Source organism: Equus przewalskii, chromosome 29 (genome assembly GCF_037783145.1).
Source record: "Equus przewalskii isolate Varuska chromosome 29, EquPr2, whole genome shotgun sequence".
Classification (NCBI taxonomy): domain Eukaryota; kingdom Metazoa; phylum Chordata; class Mammalia; order Perissodactyla; family Equidae; genus Equus; species Equus przewalskii.
In genome coordinates, this window is record NC_091859.1 from 43,361,685 (window position 1) to 43,380,159 (window position 18,475).

The 18,475-nt window shown below is 45.4% G+C and overlaps 1 protein-coding gene across 16 annotated transcripts in view; it reads left to right on the forward strand.

The window, feature by feature from the left end:
* Positions 1 to 18,475, forward strand: part of TBC1D22A (TBC1 domain family member 22A) — a 342,988-nt gene that overhangs the window by 172,231 nt on the left and 152,282 nt on the right. For all 16 annotated transcript variants that reach the window (XR_011534636.1, XR_011534637.1, XR_011534634.1 and 13 more), the window contains one exon: positions 7,744 to 7,853. Coding sequence is in view for 10 of the 16 variants with exons in the window: in XM_070599907.1 (XP_070456008.1) it covers positions 7,744 to 7,853 (110 nt within the window). In the remaining 6 variants the exon portion in view is untranslated. The remainder of the gene's footprint in view (positions 1 to 7,743; positions 7,854 to 18,475) is intronic.

Consider the following 18,475-nt stretch of genomic DNA (forward strand, 5'->3'; position numbering starts at 1 on the left):
ACAAATAAAGAGATTGAAGCAGTAATCAAAAACCTCCCAAAAAACAAAAGTCCAGGACCAGATGGCTTCTCTGGTGAATACTACCAAACATTCAAAGAATATTTAATACCTATCTTTCTCAAACTCTTCCGAAATATTGAAGAAGACAGGATGCTTCCTAAGCCAGTCTATGAGGTCAACATTACCCTGATACCAAAACCAGACAAAGAGAACACAAAAAAGGAAAATTACAGGCAATATTGTCGATAAACACAGATGCAAAAATCTTCAACAAAATATTAGCAAACTGAATACAACAGTGCATTAAAAGGATCACACCACCATGATCAAGTGGGATTTATTCCAGGGATGCAGAGATGGTTCAGCATCCCCATATGAATCAATGTGATACACCCCATTAACAAAATGGAGAATAAAAATCACATGATCATCTCAATAGATGCAGAGAAAGCATTTGACAAGAACTAACATCTATTTTTGATAAAAACCCCCAATAAAATGGATCTAGAAGGAAAGTACCTCAATATAATAAAGGCCATATATGACAGACCCACAGCCAAGATCATACTTAATAGTGAAAAACTGAAAGCCATCCCTCTGAAAACAGGAACAAGAGAAGGGTGCACACTCTCACCACTCTTATTCAACATAGTACTGGAGGTTTTGCCCAGAGCAATTAGGCAAGAAAAAGAAATAAAAGGGATCCAAATTGGAAAGGAGGAAGTAAAACTCTCACTGTTTGTGGATGACATGATTCTATATATAGAAAGCCCTAAAAAATCCACCAGAAAACTATTAGAAATAATCAGAAACTACAGCAAAGTTGCAGGGTACAAAATCAACATACAAAAATCAGTTGCATTTCTATACACTAATAATGAACTAGCAGAAAGAGAAGTCAAGAGTTTAGTCCCATTTATAATTGCAACGAAAAGAATATCTAGGAATAAATTTAACCAAGGAAGTGAAAGACCTATACACTGGAAACTGTAAGACATTATGGAAAAAAATCGAAGAAGACATAAAGTAATGGAAAGCCATTCCGTGCTCATGGGTTGGAAGAATAAACATAGTTAATAGGTCCATATTACCTAAAGCAATCTACAGAGTCAATGCAGTCCCAATCAGAATCTCAGTGACATTCTTCGTGGAAATAGAGCAAAGAACCTTAAAATTTATGTGGAACAACAAAAGACCCTGAATAGCTAAAGCAATTCTGAGAAAAAAAGAGCAAAGCTGGAAGTATCACCATCCCTGACTTCAAAATACACTGCAAAGCTGTAGTAATCAAAACAGCATGTTACTGGCAGAAAAACAGACACACAGATCAAGGGAACAGAATTGAAAGCCCAGAAATAAAACCACACATCTACGGACAGCTAATCTTTGACAAAAGAGCCAAGAACATACAATGGAGAAAGGAAAGTCTCTTCAATAAGTGGAGTTGGGAAAACTGGACAGCCACATGCAAAAGAATGAAAGTAGACCTTTATCTTACACCAGACACAAAAATTAACTCAAAATGGATTAAAAACTTGAATGTAAGACCTGAAACCATAAAACTCCTAGGAGAAAATATAGGTACTACACTCTTTGACATTAGTCTTAGTATCATCTTTTTGAATACCATGTCTACTTAGGCAATGGAAACAAAAGAAAAAATAGACAAATGGGACTACGTCAGACTAAAAAGCTTCTGCAAGGCAAAGGAAACCATGAACAAAACAAAAAGACAGTCCACCAACTGAGTGAAAATACTTGCAAATCATATATCTGACAAGGGGTTAATCTCCAATATATATAAATAACTCATACAACTCAACAACAGAAAAGCAATCCAATCAAAACAGGATAGGGCAGAGGAAATGAACAGATGTTTTTCCAAAGAAGATATACAGATGGCCAATAGGCACACGAAAAGATGTTCAACACCACTAATTATTAGGGAAATGCAAATCAAAACTACAATGAGATATCACTTCATGCCTGTCAGAATGGCTATAATTGACAAGACGAAAAATAACAAATGATGGAGGATGTAGAAAGAAGGGTACCCTCATACTCTGCTGGTGGGAATGCAAACTGATACGGTCACTATGGAAAACAGTATGGAGATTTCTCAAAAATTAAAAATACAAATAGCATGTGATAAAGCTATCCCACTACTGGGCATTTGTCCAAAGAACATGAAATCAACAATTCAAAGAGATTTATGCACCCCTGTGTTCGTTGCAGCATTATTCACAATAGCCAAGATGTGGAAGCAACCCAAGCGCCCATCAATGGATGAATGTTTAAAGGAGATGTGGTATATGTCTACAGTGGAATACTACTCAGCCATTGGAAAGACAAACTCATGCAATTTGTGACAGTGTGGATGGACCTTGAGGAATAGTATTACACTAAGCAAAATACGCCAGACAGAGAAAGACAAACAACGTATGATTTCACTCTTATGTGGAAGATAAACACATGGCTAAGGAGAACGGATGAGTGGGTTACCAGAGGGGAAGGAAGTAGGGGGAAGACCAAATGGGTAAAGGGGCACATATGCATGGCCATGGATAAAAACTACACTATTGGTGGTGAATACAATGCAGTCTACACAGAAACTGACATATACTAATGTACACCTGAAATTTACAGTTATAAGCCAGTGTGACCTTAATAGAATAATTTTTTAAAAAGATGGAATTATTTTACAAATTGCTTTTATAAGAATCATATAGCAGGACAACATTTTCAAAGAATTTTATTTAAATCGTCCCCTAAAGCCTTTCTATGATCTAAGAAGGCAAGAGAGATTATTTTTAATTAAATGTCTGTTTCTACATCCCGTGTCTTCGTATTCAGTTGTAGTCCACTCGGGACTGCTGATCTTTTGCCCAGGGCTGTGGCAGTGCCTTCTCTGCCTCCCCCAGGAGCCCTTCGGTTAGCCTGTACACTTTTTGGCCTCTCTGCCACTGTGAGGGCTCTTTGAGGTCAAGCTCCCACCTTTCTCAACTTGGTGTCCCCAGGGTGCAGGGCCTGCCTCCTGAAGGAGGTGTTGTGGGTAATATGGGGAAGAGGGGGCTGGGTGCAGCTCTTAAAGCAGCATTGTATGTGCTGGTGTTAATGTTTGTTTATGATTAAAGGATGAAAGTAAGACATAGAATCTAGTCAAGTATCAGATGAAACAGGTTGGTTTAAATTCCATTACTTTTAATAATGTGTTTGGCATAAAGTCACCTTAGAGAGGACCACAGTAGCCCTGACTGTCCTGGCTCCAGGGCCCTGGCGGTCCTGCCTGGCTGGGAGGAGGTGTGTGCCCTGCCCAGCATGCCCCGTCACAGCCTGTGGAGTGTCTACGTGGCTTGGGTTAGAAATAGCTGAGCCAAATTCCTGAGGCCCTGAGGGTGCTCCAAGAGCCCTGCTCCTGCTGTGACCACTGCAGCATTGTTATCGAGGCCCACCCTCTGCTGATTGACAGTCGAGTTCTGCTTGTTCTCTTATTACCCGTGAATTTATCATTTTTCCCCTTTGAATTGTGTTTCTTCCTTTGAACCCTGGGATTGCCTGGAATCCCATAGTGTCCCTGGTTTCCTGTCATTTGTGATCCTAGCTGACCAGTCTCTTCCCGTAGGCCAGCAGTCCTGGCCTCTCCCCTGGCACTTGGCATGGCCCACGTTTAGGGAGCTAAGTCCTGCCCAGCATAGGCTCCAGGGCCGCTGACATTAACACTAGACTCCTCAGGCTGGTGCACAAGGGCTTCCTTGTGGGTCACTGTTCAGGTGTCCGCGCCTCCCGTCTCCCTCCCTCCTTGCCCATGGCACGTGTGGGAGCAGCATGCTCTGGTGGGAAGTGTGTGCCTTTGGAGTCAGATGGTCTTGAGTTAAAATCTGTCATGGCTTTTGGCCATTTTGGGGTCTTGACTCTGAGGACTCTTTCCCACCCAACAGTGCTGAGATTCCTGGGTCCTAACGGTGGATGGTTTAGGAGGTTAGCGTCTAACCGAGGGAACCTGTGCTAAACATGCTGATTTTCTTGTGGTTTCTTCCGGGCCGTGCCCCCAGGGACCACAAGTGCCCTCTCTCCTGTGGGCGCCCCCTGAGGGGTGTTTTCTGCTCTTGGGGCCTGTGTCTCAGCTCTGACCCTATAATCATAGCCTGGGGGGCTTCCAGAGCGTCTGTGCCTTCTGTGCCTTCTCCTATGTCGGATACTTTATCTGGCAGGATGGATATTTATCTCATTCTGACAATAAGGGACATTCCGATTCTCTTGACTTTTTGAAGACAAATTGGCATAGGGGTTCTCTGAGTTAAATGCCATTACTTCAATACTTTGAAGAGTAACAAATGGCCCATTGTGAGAAATGACACCTAGAAGAGGCTGCCGACATTTTCTTGGATAGAGCAGTAAGCCAGCTGAACGACCAAGAAGACTCAGCGAGGCTTCTGCCTGTCTCGCGCAGCAGTGTGCCGCCTGTGGGCCGGCTGTGGGCCCAGCTGCTTCTGTGAACGAGGAGAGGAACTTGAGGCCCTGTTGACTTTTATTACAGCTGAGGAAATAGCTCTGTGCTCTGAAAGCCATTGAAAGAGAGAACATGTCGATGGAAACTTCTCCAGAGAAGTCCTCTGATTATTGTTGTTGACTCAGTTCCCTGAGATTGGAAAATACAGTCAGATCTGCTCTAGTGTGGTGGATGAACTCATCTGCCAAAGCCATTTTCCCAGCGAGGTAGTCCCCGCTGTGAGGAGGCCACTTACACTGTTGTCTTCAAACTTGATCGTGTAGCTGGAAAGGCGTTAGGATGGGCAGCACCTGGCAGTGGGAGGCGGGCCCTACAGTGTACATTAATGTGCCCCTGGGAGACTTAGTGTCCTTGTCTGTAAACTGGCAGAGATAACACCTCCCGCATAGGCTGCTTGAGAAATTCGGGAGCCCAGTGCCTTCCTGCAGAGCCACAGTGGGGGCTCATCAGAGGGGGCACTCAGGTCAAATGTTGGCCTCCTGGGACAGCAGAGTTCTGAGGCCAGGCGTCTTGCTGGGCCAGGCCAGTGGGCAGAGCGGTGCCTGAAGGTAGGAGGGAGAGCCCGCAGCCCCAAAGGTCAGCTAGGATGGTGCACATGTCACAGGTGAGCTCAGGCTGCGAGGAGGGAGCTCAGAGCAGGCTGGGCCACGGTCATCAGGGTCCTGCATCAGAGGGAAGGGCCCCGGAGCTGGGGGCCACATGGGTCTGCCAGCCAAGGCCTTGGCTTGTGAGCACACAGCCTGGGTCTGAGAAGTAACCCACCTGCCCCTCCCCATCCCTCTCCCACCTTCATACCTAAACATTATACCTAAAAGTGACTCTCTGACATCTAAACGTGTATGTTTTCAATTTTTAAAGTTGTTTTCCCCGTTAATCTTTGAGCTTCTTGAGGGGACTGACTCTTACTCATCTCTCTGCCCGATGACCTGGAGTGTAGGGACAGAGCCACCACACCTGCTGCATGTTGTCACATTGCTCCAGTGAGGTGACAACCCAGTGCCCAACAAGGGACAGGTGATAAACAGAAGGTGGCCCATCCATATGGTGGAATGTTATTCTGCTATAAAAAGGAATAATGTGCTGACACATGACACAACATGGATGAACCTTGCAACATGGTGCTAAGTGAAAGAAGCCAGTCTCAAAAGGCCATGTATTGTATGATTCCATTAATATGAGATGTCCAGAATAGGCAAATCCATGAGACAGAATGCCGATTGGTGGTTTCCAGGGGCTGGGAGGGGTTGGGGGGAGTGGGGAGTGACTGCTAATGGGTAGTTTGTTTTTGGGGTGATGAAAATGTTCTGGAATTAGATAGTGGTGATGGTTGCCCAACTCTGTGCATATACTAAACCCCACTGAATTGTATACTTTGAAAGGGTGAACTTTATGGTATGTGAATTACGTCTCAATAAAATAAACCTCCCAAACAAACCAAAATAAAACAATACTTCTTGAGTGAATGAGGGAGTGACTGACTAAATGGGGCATTAAGAGTGCCATTTTCGTTTGCGTACGTGTGCAGATATGATCTCACGCATCCAGGGGGATGCAGCGTTAAGGGACTTAAGAGCTGAACTGACTGGAATCTACACTGCCTGGAGGCTGTGCTATGTTGGATGCGGGAGCGGGCGTGTGGCCTTCCTGTCTAGGCTCACGAGGCCCATACGGAGGGCCCAGCTGGTTGGCTCCCCTGCACAGGGTGCTGGCCATTGTCGTCAGGACAGCCCTCTCCTCTTTTTTTTTTTTTAAAGATTGGCACCTGAGCTAACAACTGTTGCCAATCTTCTTCTTTTTCTTTTTTCTCCCCCAATCCCCCCAGTACATAGTTGTATATTTCAGTTGTGGGTCCTTCTAGTTGTGGCATGTGGGACGTCACCTCAACATGGCCTAATGAGCAGTGTCATGTCTGCGCCCGGGATCCGAACCCTGGGCCGTCTAAGTGGAGTGCGCGAACTTAACCACTCAACATGGGGCCGGCCCCAGCCTTCCCCTCTTTTTACCTTTCTGATTTCTCTTGTGAATGGAGAACAGAGCGGGGAGTTTTTCACTGTGGCTCTTCCAGCCATACACCTTAGTGTGAGTCAGGAGTTGTGTCATGCTGCCCCTGAGGAAACGGTAGAAACATGAGGTGTGCCTGTGAGCGTGCAGGGCTGTTGTGCTTTGTGGGGAGCAGTTAGGAACATGGGCCCTAGGACCCCATGCTGACCCCTCTGCTTCCCAGGCTGCAACTGGGCCGTGTCCCTTGTTTCTCGGCACCTCGTTTTCCAAGGGGTTTGATGGTAGTGATACTAGAATTGTGACAATGGTTAAATGAATTAATACATTTGAAACATGTGAAAGAGTACCTGGCATATAATAACCACTCAGTAAGTGTTAGCAGTTATTGTAAGTGTTGTCATTTTTACCCACTTAAAACTTCCAAAATATGTTCTGGGCTGAAATGTTTCTTTCGTTAAAGAACATTTTTCTTGCAAAGATGCCATGTACATTTGCAAAATAAAACAAAAGTAATAAAAAAATGTGGGGTACACAGTTTTTTAAAATTTATGAGTGTTAGGCTGGATGATAGCAGTTACTGTAAGGATCTAAAATTAGTTGTTCAAATGTCTGATAAGCCATTTCAATTAGGCATCTGCTTTGCATTTTAAAACTTTTATGTTATATTTTCTCATTAGGTTTTTTATACTTGAAGGAAATTATTTAGAACACCATTGCCTGTTCTTTTTTTCAAACACATCTGTGTTCCTGCTTTCTTGCATATTTGCCCGTAGCATAGAGGTATTACCCAGTGTGGTTTTAGAGTCTCTAACCTTGGAAACAGGTTTTTAGAGGAATTATTACTGAATGAATAGGTGCATATCTTAGAAGCAGAATTTTAAAAATCTTAGGAAAAACTTTCAGATCTCTGTTGGGAATAAGTAATATATTTTAGGTTCTCTCTTATTAGGATGCAAAATGCCTGAGAAGAAATCATTTACAATGTATTAATTATGTTAATTAATCAGAGAAGATTCAGAATATTAATTATGTGCAACTAATTAGGTATTAAAATTGAGAACCATTAAGTGATGAGGTGGAAGAGTACATGCGTCGTCTCGTTAGAGCAAGAAAAATGGGACCGAGAGAGATCCCGGCACAGAGCGCAGACCTCTTCATCAGGCGCCCCGCCCTGTGTTGTTTGCTCTGTGGGTTAACTGCTCACTGTCTTTTCCATGCTCCACGGCACACAGAGCAAGAGGATGTGGACGCCGCCGACGTCTCCCGCGTGCCCGCAGACGTGCTGCGCAACGTCGAGGCCGACACGTACTGGTGCATGAGCAAGCTGCTCGACGGTATTCAGGTGAGCCCCTCCCGGTGCTGATGCCAGAGAGATGTGATTCCGCATCTAAAATGAGCTTTGTGAAGAGTGCTGGGCCTGATGCCACAGGCCTGCTTCTGAATCTCGGATCAACCACTGACTGCCTTCTGAAGCCTCCCTTTCCACATCTGGAATAGTACCTGCTCCTCAGGGTTGACCAGGTGTGAGAAATACTGTGTGTGGGGTTGTATGTGGTGTGCCTGTGCAGGCACACTCCTTGTTCCGGGGACCCTGGTGGCGTCCTGCGGAGGGTTCCTGCGGGAGGGGATGGTGCAGGGCTCTGAGGGACTGGGGCTCTGCTCTGCAGTGTCTGATCCCTGTAGATTGCAATCTCCGCAGCTCTGTTGCCTGCAACCCCAAGTGGTACCAGCACCACACGTGGGCTATCAACAAGCTGTTGCCTGTGGGTGGCAAACTGTATTCAGAGGAATGTGCCCTTAAAGGGCATCATTTAGGGCCTCAGCCTCTCATCTGTAACACAGGGCCTGTGACCAGATGGCCACATAGCCCCTGCCAGTCCTGGGCCAGGGATGTAAGTGCTGGTCCCGGAGGACAGCATAAGCTGGAGTGAGTCCTTCTCCTGTGGCTGGGGCTCTGCTTGATTTGTCATCATCTGGGGCCAGAGGCTGGGACTTTTGCAGAAAAGCCACAGGTCTCCCAGGACGAGGGATGATTTGATGGAAACAGTTTTGGGGCAGCATCCTACGCAGAGCCTGGGAAGGACGTCGTTGGCAGGTAGAGGGCAGGAATGAGGACTGAAGCCTCTTGATGTAGCAGGAAACAGTGAGGTAGATGGACGGCCCTCAGGTGTGATGTGGGCCATTTTAGGCTCCTCTTATGCCCACACACCTTTCTCAGATGTCTGCTTTGTGCCGGATGCTGCACTCTGCACTGAGGAAGCAGAGGGAAGTAGGGTGACAGGCCCCCTGAGAGCTGGGCTTGGGACGGACGTAAGGGCGGCTTTTTGAGGCATAAGACTTGTTCTCCCGAGGACCCGTGTGTGGGGTAAAGTGAGACTTGGGGGGATGACGAATTTTGCTGACGGAGGAGGGGAAGAAGCACAGAGCAGGGCTTTGGTTGATGGAAGTTTTCTGAGGGACCACACGTTTGAGGTTCTTTCTCGTCACTCGTTTGCGGATGGTCCTTTGCAAAGACGGCTGCCATGGGCATAGAGGCTATGCGGGCATCTGTGCGTGCTCCAGGATCCCTCTTGTTCCAGGTAAAAGAGGGGGCCTTCCCCCGACTGGGGTTGCACTTGTCACATGTGTTTCCCATCAGGGTTTGGCTTTTCCTGAGCCGTTGTCATAGTGTTGTTCCTGGTGCCACTAACTGGAGAGTCTCAGCAAAGCTACTTGATTTCAAGTGGTCAAAGTAAGGCTTTTATAAGATGTCGTCTAAAGACTTAGGCCCTGAGGTTTAGTCTGAATAAATGAGCTGGAAAGATTCTATTGACGGAAACGGTGTGGGCTCACATTACTTTGGATAACTTAGGAATTGACAGAGAAAGTAAAAGCCCTCCCCGTAATTGAAGAATGAGACCTTGTGTCTGAGAGCTGATCCAGACCTCCTCGTGACTGATGTTGTATCTTGTAAAGAAAAGTGTGCCCGTTGGAGACATATTTTGGCTGACGTATCAATTCATCATTTCCCTACTTTGTTAATATTTTCATATTTTTTAGTCTTTCTCGTAAAACTTAAGACATTTTTTCCCCCTTAGAAAAGAGATTGAATCATAATGTGAAATTTTATCAATTTCAAATGTCGCTTCTCTGATCATGAGTGATGGAACTTCTGCCATTTAAATACAAGATTATCCAGCTTCTATTTGTAAATAAAATCAGCTGTACAGTGAAATCGATGCTCACTTTTCATTTCTCACCTGAGATTTGTTGTCTGATGAAATGGTTTCTTGACAAGGCTGATGTGTGTATGGCCGGTGCTTTTCTGGTGCTTGTGTTTACAGCACACAGCAGGCCAACGGCAGTATCCATCTTTCTCTGACGTGGTTGGATTGACTCCACATGAGCCTCCGCGAGCAAGTGTTAGGGATGCCAACCAGCACCATCTGGGGAATTCGGGAGATTGTAATTCCTTTAGATAATATCGCGTTAGCAGTCCACAGCTTTGCCAAAGAGGCTTCAGGGAGTCAGAGGCGCTGGGCCAGGGCTCTGTGCAGTGGCCCTCCTCATGAGGAATGACAGGACTTCTTGGGACTGGTAGGTAGTAACAGCGGGCACGAGGGTGAGGCAGTGACACTCAGCGTGTGTTGAGTGTCTCCAGTCACTTGGTGCCCCGATGGTGGTTCAGTCTCACAGCAGAGCAGACGTTACACTGTTGTACACGAGAGTTGAGCTGCTTGCCCAGGCTTGTGTGGGGACCCACATTCGAACCCTAAAGCCTGTGGTTCTCTACTTTGCTTTGTGACTATCTCCAGCTAAAATAAGTAGAAATGAGTTCCATTTTGCCAGAGAAGTTCTAGAGGGCAGAAGCCACATCTATTCATTTTTGTTGCCCTCGAATATCCTGGGTAGGAGCAGTGGTATTTTTGCTTCACTTGGGGCCTCATCTGAGACTCTGCCTTCCGCATGTGGCCAGAGAGTGGTGATCACCTACCATCTCCAGGCGCTGCGTGCCAGTTGTGAGACATGAGTGCAGGTGGTTCACCGTCCCCCTGCTTTCCCCGAGGGTCTCAGAGCCAGGTGGCAGGGTGGGAGGGAGGATTGCCTATGGATGGCGGATGCTGGGAGAGGAGGCTCTTGTCCAGTGACGTGGCACACTGGGAGAAAGAACAAGCCACCCCCTCCCAACCAGCGCCTGGAAGTGCTGGGCGATGCTGGACAGAAGTTCTCTAGGAGCACGCCAGGCTCCTTGATAAGGGAGTCCTTCAGAAGGAAGAGAGATGCACCTACCAGCTGACTGCAGTGAAGCGTCAGACACAGTGATGGCTAAGAGCTAGGTTTGTCTGCCCTGGCGAGGTGTAAAAATAAGACAAACGCAGATCCTGGGAAGATCCAGGTGCTGTCGGGAAACGAAGTCAAATGGTTCTGCAGTTGAGGTTCTCTGACCCTGTGTCTCAGGACCGCTTTACACTCTTACAAAGTACCGAGGGACTCAAAGAGCCTTTACTTATGTGGGTTAGTTCTGTTGATATTGAGCGTGTTAGAAACGCGAACTGAGAGTAATTTACAAGTATTTAGTAATTTATTTTAAAATAATGATAAACTCATACATGCTATAAGTAACGTATTTTTGTGATAAATTTATATTTTCCAAAACAAAAATATTTAGAGAGAGGGAAGGCTTTGTTTTACTTTTTTGTAAAACTCCTCAGTGTCTAACTTAGTAGAAGACAGCTGAACCTCACAGACGCTTCTACGTTCAGTCTGCTGTAATGTGGTCTTTGGGTTGGGGCGCGGTGAAGAAGATCCAGCCTCACCCAGGTGTGGAGCTGGAAAAGGGAGGAGTGTTTGAATAACCCTTTCAGGTCATTGTAGATGTTTTCTCTTTCATACTAACCACAGCTTACTAGTTTCTTTTCTTTCTTTCTGAGAGTCCACATGCATTTTTTTATTGAGGTCACATTGGTTTACAACATTATATAAATTTCAGGTGTACGTAGACTACGTTGTGTTCACCACTAAAAGTTTAGTTTCCACCCAGCACCATACAAAAGTGCCCCTTTACCCCTTTCACCCTCCCACCACACCCTTCCCCTCTGGCAACCACCCATCTGTTCTCTGTATCTGTGTGTTTGTTTATTGATGTTTCCCACATGCATTTTTTACCAAAATAAAATCATAGTATACATGTTATTTTGTAACCTGCACTTTTCTGTTAACTCCATCTTTCCACATCAGTACGTTTTTTTTCAATTATTTTATTGAGGTCGTGTTGGTTTATAACATTGTGTAATTTCCGGTGTACATCATTATATATCAGTTTCTGTATAGACTGCATTGTGCTCACCACCAATAGTCTAATTTTTATCCATCACCATACATACATACCCCTTTACAACCCTTTTGCCCACCCCCTCCACCCCTTCCCTTTTCGTAACCCCTCATTTGTTCTCTTTATCCACAAATGGTAGTGTCTAAAGGTTAGCTGCAGTGTGAAATCTGAAGCCACATCAGTGAACATTTTGTACTCAGTTACGTTAAAATCCATCAGCCTGTCTTGCCCTTTGAATGGATCTTTTACCTGCGTGTGGTCCTGTAACATCAGACATTGGTCATCTGGAAAATATTGGATGACTGAGGTCTGCAGATCTTCTAAATATCGACACGTTTCATCATACAGTGTCAAAAAATCACATTTGTTAACATGATCACCATCTTATAAGAAGAAGCTGTCAAAACCAGAGTGGCAGACAAGAGTTCCCCAAAATTCAGATTTTGGCTTAAAAGTTCAAATATTATTATTGGCAACAAATACTCTTGATTGCTTTCCTTCAAGTAACAGGCTAACTTTGTTCATTTTTGAGAAAATGTCTGCCAGATACCCAAGTTTGAATAACCAGTTTGCCTGTTTGCCTGTTAGTCATTCTTTCAAGTTAAAATGGTATTTCATGAAAAATGTGTCTAATTTAGCTCACAGCTCAAACAGTTGCACCAACTGCTTTCCTGGAAGAAATCACTGTTTTTTGGTACAGCTCAAATACTTTATGTGTTCTTCTCATTTTGCCACACAGAATATTGAAAAGATGTTTTGAACTCAAGGGTTGAGATTTAGCATGATGTTAATCATAAAGTTAGGAATGTTTCTGCTTCATCAAGGACATCCTTAAGTGAAATGCCTTTCTTCCTTTTAGCTGTGAGTGTGTGGTGTTAAGAACACAGTTTGGTGGCACTGCTTTGACTCATGTCAGTGTGTAGCATTTTCACTCACCACCACTTTTGTGCCCTCAGTGCAGATGTCAGCACAGTGACAGAGGTAACTAACGCCATAGGATTGTTGTGAGCACTGTTTTGATCTTGCAGACTGCTGGACTTGAAAGGTCTCAGGGACCATGGCAGTTGGCTGACCGCCGTGGAGAAGTGCTGCCCTAGAGGGATGCTCTCTCCACATGGGCCTGGGGTTTTCTGACAGAAAGACCCCGAAGATGAACTGACAATAGAAAAAGCACAGAACAGGGGAAGGTGCGCCCAGAGTAAACGTCACTGGCGCTGTGATCAGGAGGAGTTGTACTCCCAGGACTTGAGATCCTAGAACAGTGATGTTGCTGAACCACGAACATCTCGGTTTTGAATGATCAAGGAGAAAGAAGGGCTTGGAAATCAAGAACAAGATTGTGAAAAAAGAACTTGCAGATTTTTTTTAAAAACAACTTCTTGCAACCAAAATTATAGTTGTTGACAATTTAAAATTCATTAGACACAGCAGAAGAGAGAATTAGTTAAAATGGAACATAGGTCTGAGAAAATCACTGAGTAGGCAGCACAGAGGGATGATAAAACCATGAAAGAGAGAACAGAGGAGAATAAAAAAAGATCTCGAAAGAGTAAATGTCCTGGAGGGAAGCCAATAGTATTTATAAAGATAATTGGTGGAGAATTTTCCAGCACTGATGAAAGACATTCTTACCTTTATTCAGTAAACAGAACAAGTCTCAAGAAAGAGGAATTAAAAAAAAACCCACACACATAGAGAAGTGAAAGTGAAACCACTAAATATGAAAGATAAGGGAAAATCTCATAGGCAAGGCCAGTGACCTACACATAGAATATTTAGGTGGACGATTTGGTGGAAAACAGCCTGCAGCAGGAGCAACAGAGACCAGAATAAAATGGAGCCATATGTTTGGTGTTCTGAAGAAAAACAATTGTTGAGCTAGACTGGATTTAAAAACACAATCCAGCTGTATTCTTCTTATAAGACACTGAAACCTGAGATTACAAGAAGGTGCAAAGGATGGGGTTGGGAGAAATGCAACAGATAGGTACCAAACAAAATCATAGTTAAGTGGCTGTGTAGCTCTGACGTAGCCATTAGATGAAATAGATTTTAAGGCAAAAAGCATTATTAGGGATAAAGAGTATCATTACGTAGTGATAAGTGGATAAGTTTACCAGGGAAGGTACAATCTTGAATGTATGCCCTGACAGCATTTGTGTACATGTACATAGTATAACTCACGAGCGTGTATGTGTGTGTGTATGAGAGAGAGAGAGAAGGAAGGAGGAAAGAAAGGGAAGAGAGGGAGAGAGAGAGAGAAGCAAGAATTTGGCAGAATTACTAGAAGACACTCTCAGTGCCAGACATAGAGTTCTAAGTTCTTTGAATGTATTCACTTGTCTATATTAGCTCAGTTTCCCCCCTACACGTCTGTAAGGTGTTTCTCTTTGTGTGACTAGTAAGCTGCAGAGTCAGGATTCAGACCCACACAGTGTGGCTCTGGCTGTCTTGCGTCTCAGTAATTAGCAGGTCATGCAGACAAGAACTGGTAAGATTATAGAGTATCTGTACCACAGAGTTAATAAGGTTGGGCTACTGGCCATATCTAGAACCCCATATCCAGCACATAGAGAGTATTCATTCTTTTCCAGGGCACACGGAACGTTTATAAGAATGGCTATACCAGCAGTTACCAGGGAGCCGTCTAGACCAGGGTTGGGGTTGGCATTCTACTAGGCGGAGAATCCGGGACGTGGACTCACCCAGACTGCTTAGGGAGTAGGAGTGGGCTGGAGCCCGAGGCTGGGAGGCTGGTTTGACCCTCTGCAGCTCTGCGAAAGGCCTGTGATTGGTGCCCTCCCCAGGTGTTCGGGCCTGGTCACTCATTTCTGATGGATTGGTGCCTTCCCCACTAGGTGTTTGTGGGAAAGACGTTCTTTTTATTGAGGGGCATTTGGTGCTGGGACAGAAAGAGCAGCAGCTGCATTTCTAGGTGTAATTGTCTTATGGGGGAGACTTAGTTCACAGGCACTTAGTGGAAGGCACTGCTGGCTTGTGTGAGGTCCTGGGCACTGCCCTCAGGGACGTCTGACCTGGCCGAGGGATGGGGCTGCATGTTGGGCTAGGGAGGGGAGCCATCCTGAGCCCAATGAGAGCCTAAGCTAGGTTGTGGCAGGCCAGCCATAGGAGGGCCAGGTGCAAGAAAGAGTGCCAAGGCGGACTGTAGGCCTTGTGAGCTGTGGCACTGTGAGTGCCCTTAGTTGGGGAGGTGGCAGTGGGGTGCCAGACTGCCTCCTTAGGATTGCTGGCAAGTGTCTGGGGTGTTTTTTGGTGGGTGCCGTAACTGGGGGATGCCACTGGCCTTTAGTTGGCAGGGATCAGGGTACTAAATGTCCAGTGATGCATGGACAGTCCTGTGCAGGGAAGAATTTTAACAGCAGCTCATTAGGAAATGCTGTGGAGAAAGAAGGCTGGGCTTGTAGTCAGCAGATGTGGCATAGATTCTTTTCATCTGTGTGACCCCGTTAGTTATCCAGTGGGATGATTTTGTCTTGAGAAGTGAATGAACTTGTGAGAAATTCTTTATTTTGTGGTGAAACGGTTGCTTGAATCTGACCTGGCGGACCGTGCACTGGGGGTTTGCACAATGCAGGAGGGTGACCCAGGCTGGCTGGGGCACAGACAGGGCTCAGTGCAGAAGCCGTGACCATGATTCCCAGTCTGTAACTCTGAAGCTTCCGTGGTGAATAGTCCTCAGCGCTGGGGCAGTTTCTGGGTTTCCTCCCTCAGCGCTGGGGCAGTTTCTGGGTTTCCTCCCTCAGTTGTGTGGTGGCTTTGATTGAAGTTCAGGTAAGTTGAATTTGGGGGAATGCTTCACTTCATTTTCCTCCTCATTTTCCACTTCCTTACCAGTTGCTCTTTGCCCATTTTGCTGCGTTTTGCCCTCTGTGCCCCTTGTCCTATGGGCATCCTGAGTTGACGTGCGCAGGGTGGCTGCATGTGGGTTTGGCCTCTGGTTCCTGAGGGGCGATCTGGCTTGCGAGATGGAGGGCCTACGTGGCTTTCCCCTCAGGTCTCAGCATGAGGCGGACAGGTGTTCTCCTCAAGTTAATGGGGTTGGGAGTCGGGGGAGGTTCCAGCCGGAGATGTAAGTTTTAAAAATCATTTGGTGGGCCACTGTTTCTTCCAGTGTTGTCTCGGGTTGTGTCTTTCTAATGCTGTTTAGTATTAGTAGCTGCCTTTTGGGGATAGTTTTGGTGTAGATCACAGAAATCCATCTGAGCCAATGCTGCTGATGGACTATTTCTTTACGAAGGACTGCCTTACAGCGCGGTGTGGCGTTCGGCCCCAGGAGGACAGGTCTCGCGTGGCTTCTGGTGGCAGCTGCTGCCAAGGCGCTGTGTGAGCCCTGCGTCCTGTCGTGTGCAGCAGCGTCCAGGCGGGGCGAGGCCTCCTGAGGCTTTTAGGGGATTATTCTTGTGCTCTTGCCAGCCCTTTCATTTCACTAACAGCACTAGCACTGGGGCCTTCGGCAGCTGTTACTTCCTGAGTTACGGTTTCCATGTTGGCCCACCCTGAAGTCATCCTGTCCCTCTCAGATTCATTACTTAACAGGACAGCCTCTGAGTAGGAGAGAACCGCTGCCTTTTATAATTAGTCATTTGCATTTCCTTTCCTTGGGGAAGAATTACTCAATTCTAAGAACTGATTGGTGGCATGGAAGTGATGGGAATATTGGAGAAAGTGACTATATTATCTTGGAACTTGTCAGAGAAAGGGCTGGAAATGTGGCGGTAGAGTGACTCATTTAGAGAAAGGCAGGGAAGCTACCAGGCCTGTGACTGGAGTCTGGAGTGGCTGTTGTCTTGAGGGCGGGGTGCATCCCTCAAATACAGCTGTTGTGTGTTAGCCATGAAGATAATGCTAGTGAGGAGAAAAGGGACAGCTGTATTGCAGGAAACCAGAGCCTGTGCAGGGAGCCCTCAGAGAAGTTTATGCTTCAGAAAGGAGAAGGGCCCAAGGCAAACTCAGAAGGTGGCTCCGGATCCTCAGAAATGAGCTTAGACGGCTGGAACCTGGGCTGGTCTGAGGCCTGGGGATGTGGTTATCTTCCAGCTAAGCTCAAAGGAAAGAGAGGAACAAAGGGGCTGTCTGTTGCTTGGCACGGTGGCAGAGAGAAAGCTTACTTGGCCCTGATTTGGCTTTTGTGGTGTGCGTCAGGAAGAGCCTTCACCTGGAAAGAGTAGCGCAGCTCTCAGGTGGAGCCAGGCAGAGCTGCGGCCTGGTGCCGAGCCCGTGGATGGGAGAGTGGACGAAAGAAGCACCTAGTCCATGTAAATCTGTTCCTGTCTCAGACACCAGACGAATCATGCTCTATGTGTGGAAGAGAGGTGATTTTAGAGCCCCAGTTGACAAAATTGAGCATTCTTGGCAACATTTTAAAAAGGTTTATTAAATAGACAAAAATGTGTTGGTTACCAGGCAGAAGCGGACGATTCATTAAGAGTGAGTCATGGAGCAGCAGACAATTGAAAAATGAAAATTCAAAAAAATTCGATTTACAATAGCATTGAAAAACATAAAATCTATGCTGTTGCCTGAATGAATGGTTCATTCCTTTTAATTACTGGGTAGTACTCCATTGTGTGAATATATCCCAGTTTGTGTATCCATCCTCCTGTTGGGGGAAGCCAAGGCTGTTTTCGATCTTTGGCAGTTACGAATAAAATTTCTGTGAACATTCACGTATACGTCTTCTTGTTGACATATATTTCATTTCTTTTGAGTCAATACCTACAAGAGGACTTGCTGGGTCGTAGTGTAGGGGTCTATTTAGTTTTTATGAAAAACAGCCAGATATTTCCCCAAATTGGTTATACTGTTGTACACACCTGTCAGCAATGAATGTAATGTCAGGCTGCTCCACATCCTCACCAACATTGCATTTCCCCATCTTCTTTCTTTATGCTGGATAGCAATCCTTTGTTAAGATGCATATGTATTTTGAAAATATTTTTTCCAAAGTTTGTGGCTTGTCAATTCACTTTTTTTAACAGTGTCTTCTGATGAGCAGAAAAATTTAATTTTGATGAAATCTGATTTATCCTTTTTTTCCTCTTGTGGTAATGGTTTTCTTTGTGTCCTAACTACAAATCCTTTATCTACTCACAGGATGCCAGGGTATTCTCCTAAGTCTGTCTTCCAAAGGCTTTGTAATTTTAGTTTTTACCTATAGGTTTATCATGTGGCTTAACTTAATTTTTCTGTGTGGTGTAAGGAAGGCGTGGTGGTTCATTTTTACAATAGAGACTTCCTAGTTAACACAGCACCATTTGTTGAAAACAGTTTTGTTTTGTTTCTAGAACAGTTTGCTTGGGCACCTTTTCTGAAACTGAGATGATGGTCTCAGTGTGTCTGTTTCTGCACACTGTTCTGTTCTACTGATCTGTCAGTGGGTCTTGACGCCAGTACGTCCTATCTGAGTTGCCCGAGCTCTTCCTGGAGTTGGGTAGAGTAAGTCCACCAAGTTTGTTCTTTTTTAAAAAAATTGTACTGTGGATTTTGGTCCTTTGCATTTTTATGTAAAGTTTTTCAGTAACCGTTTCCTACCAAAAAAGCCTTAGGAGCTGGGATTTTGAGTGGGATTATATTGAATCTATATGTCAGTTTCCCAACAATTAACAGTATTATTAACAATATTGATTCTTCTA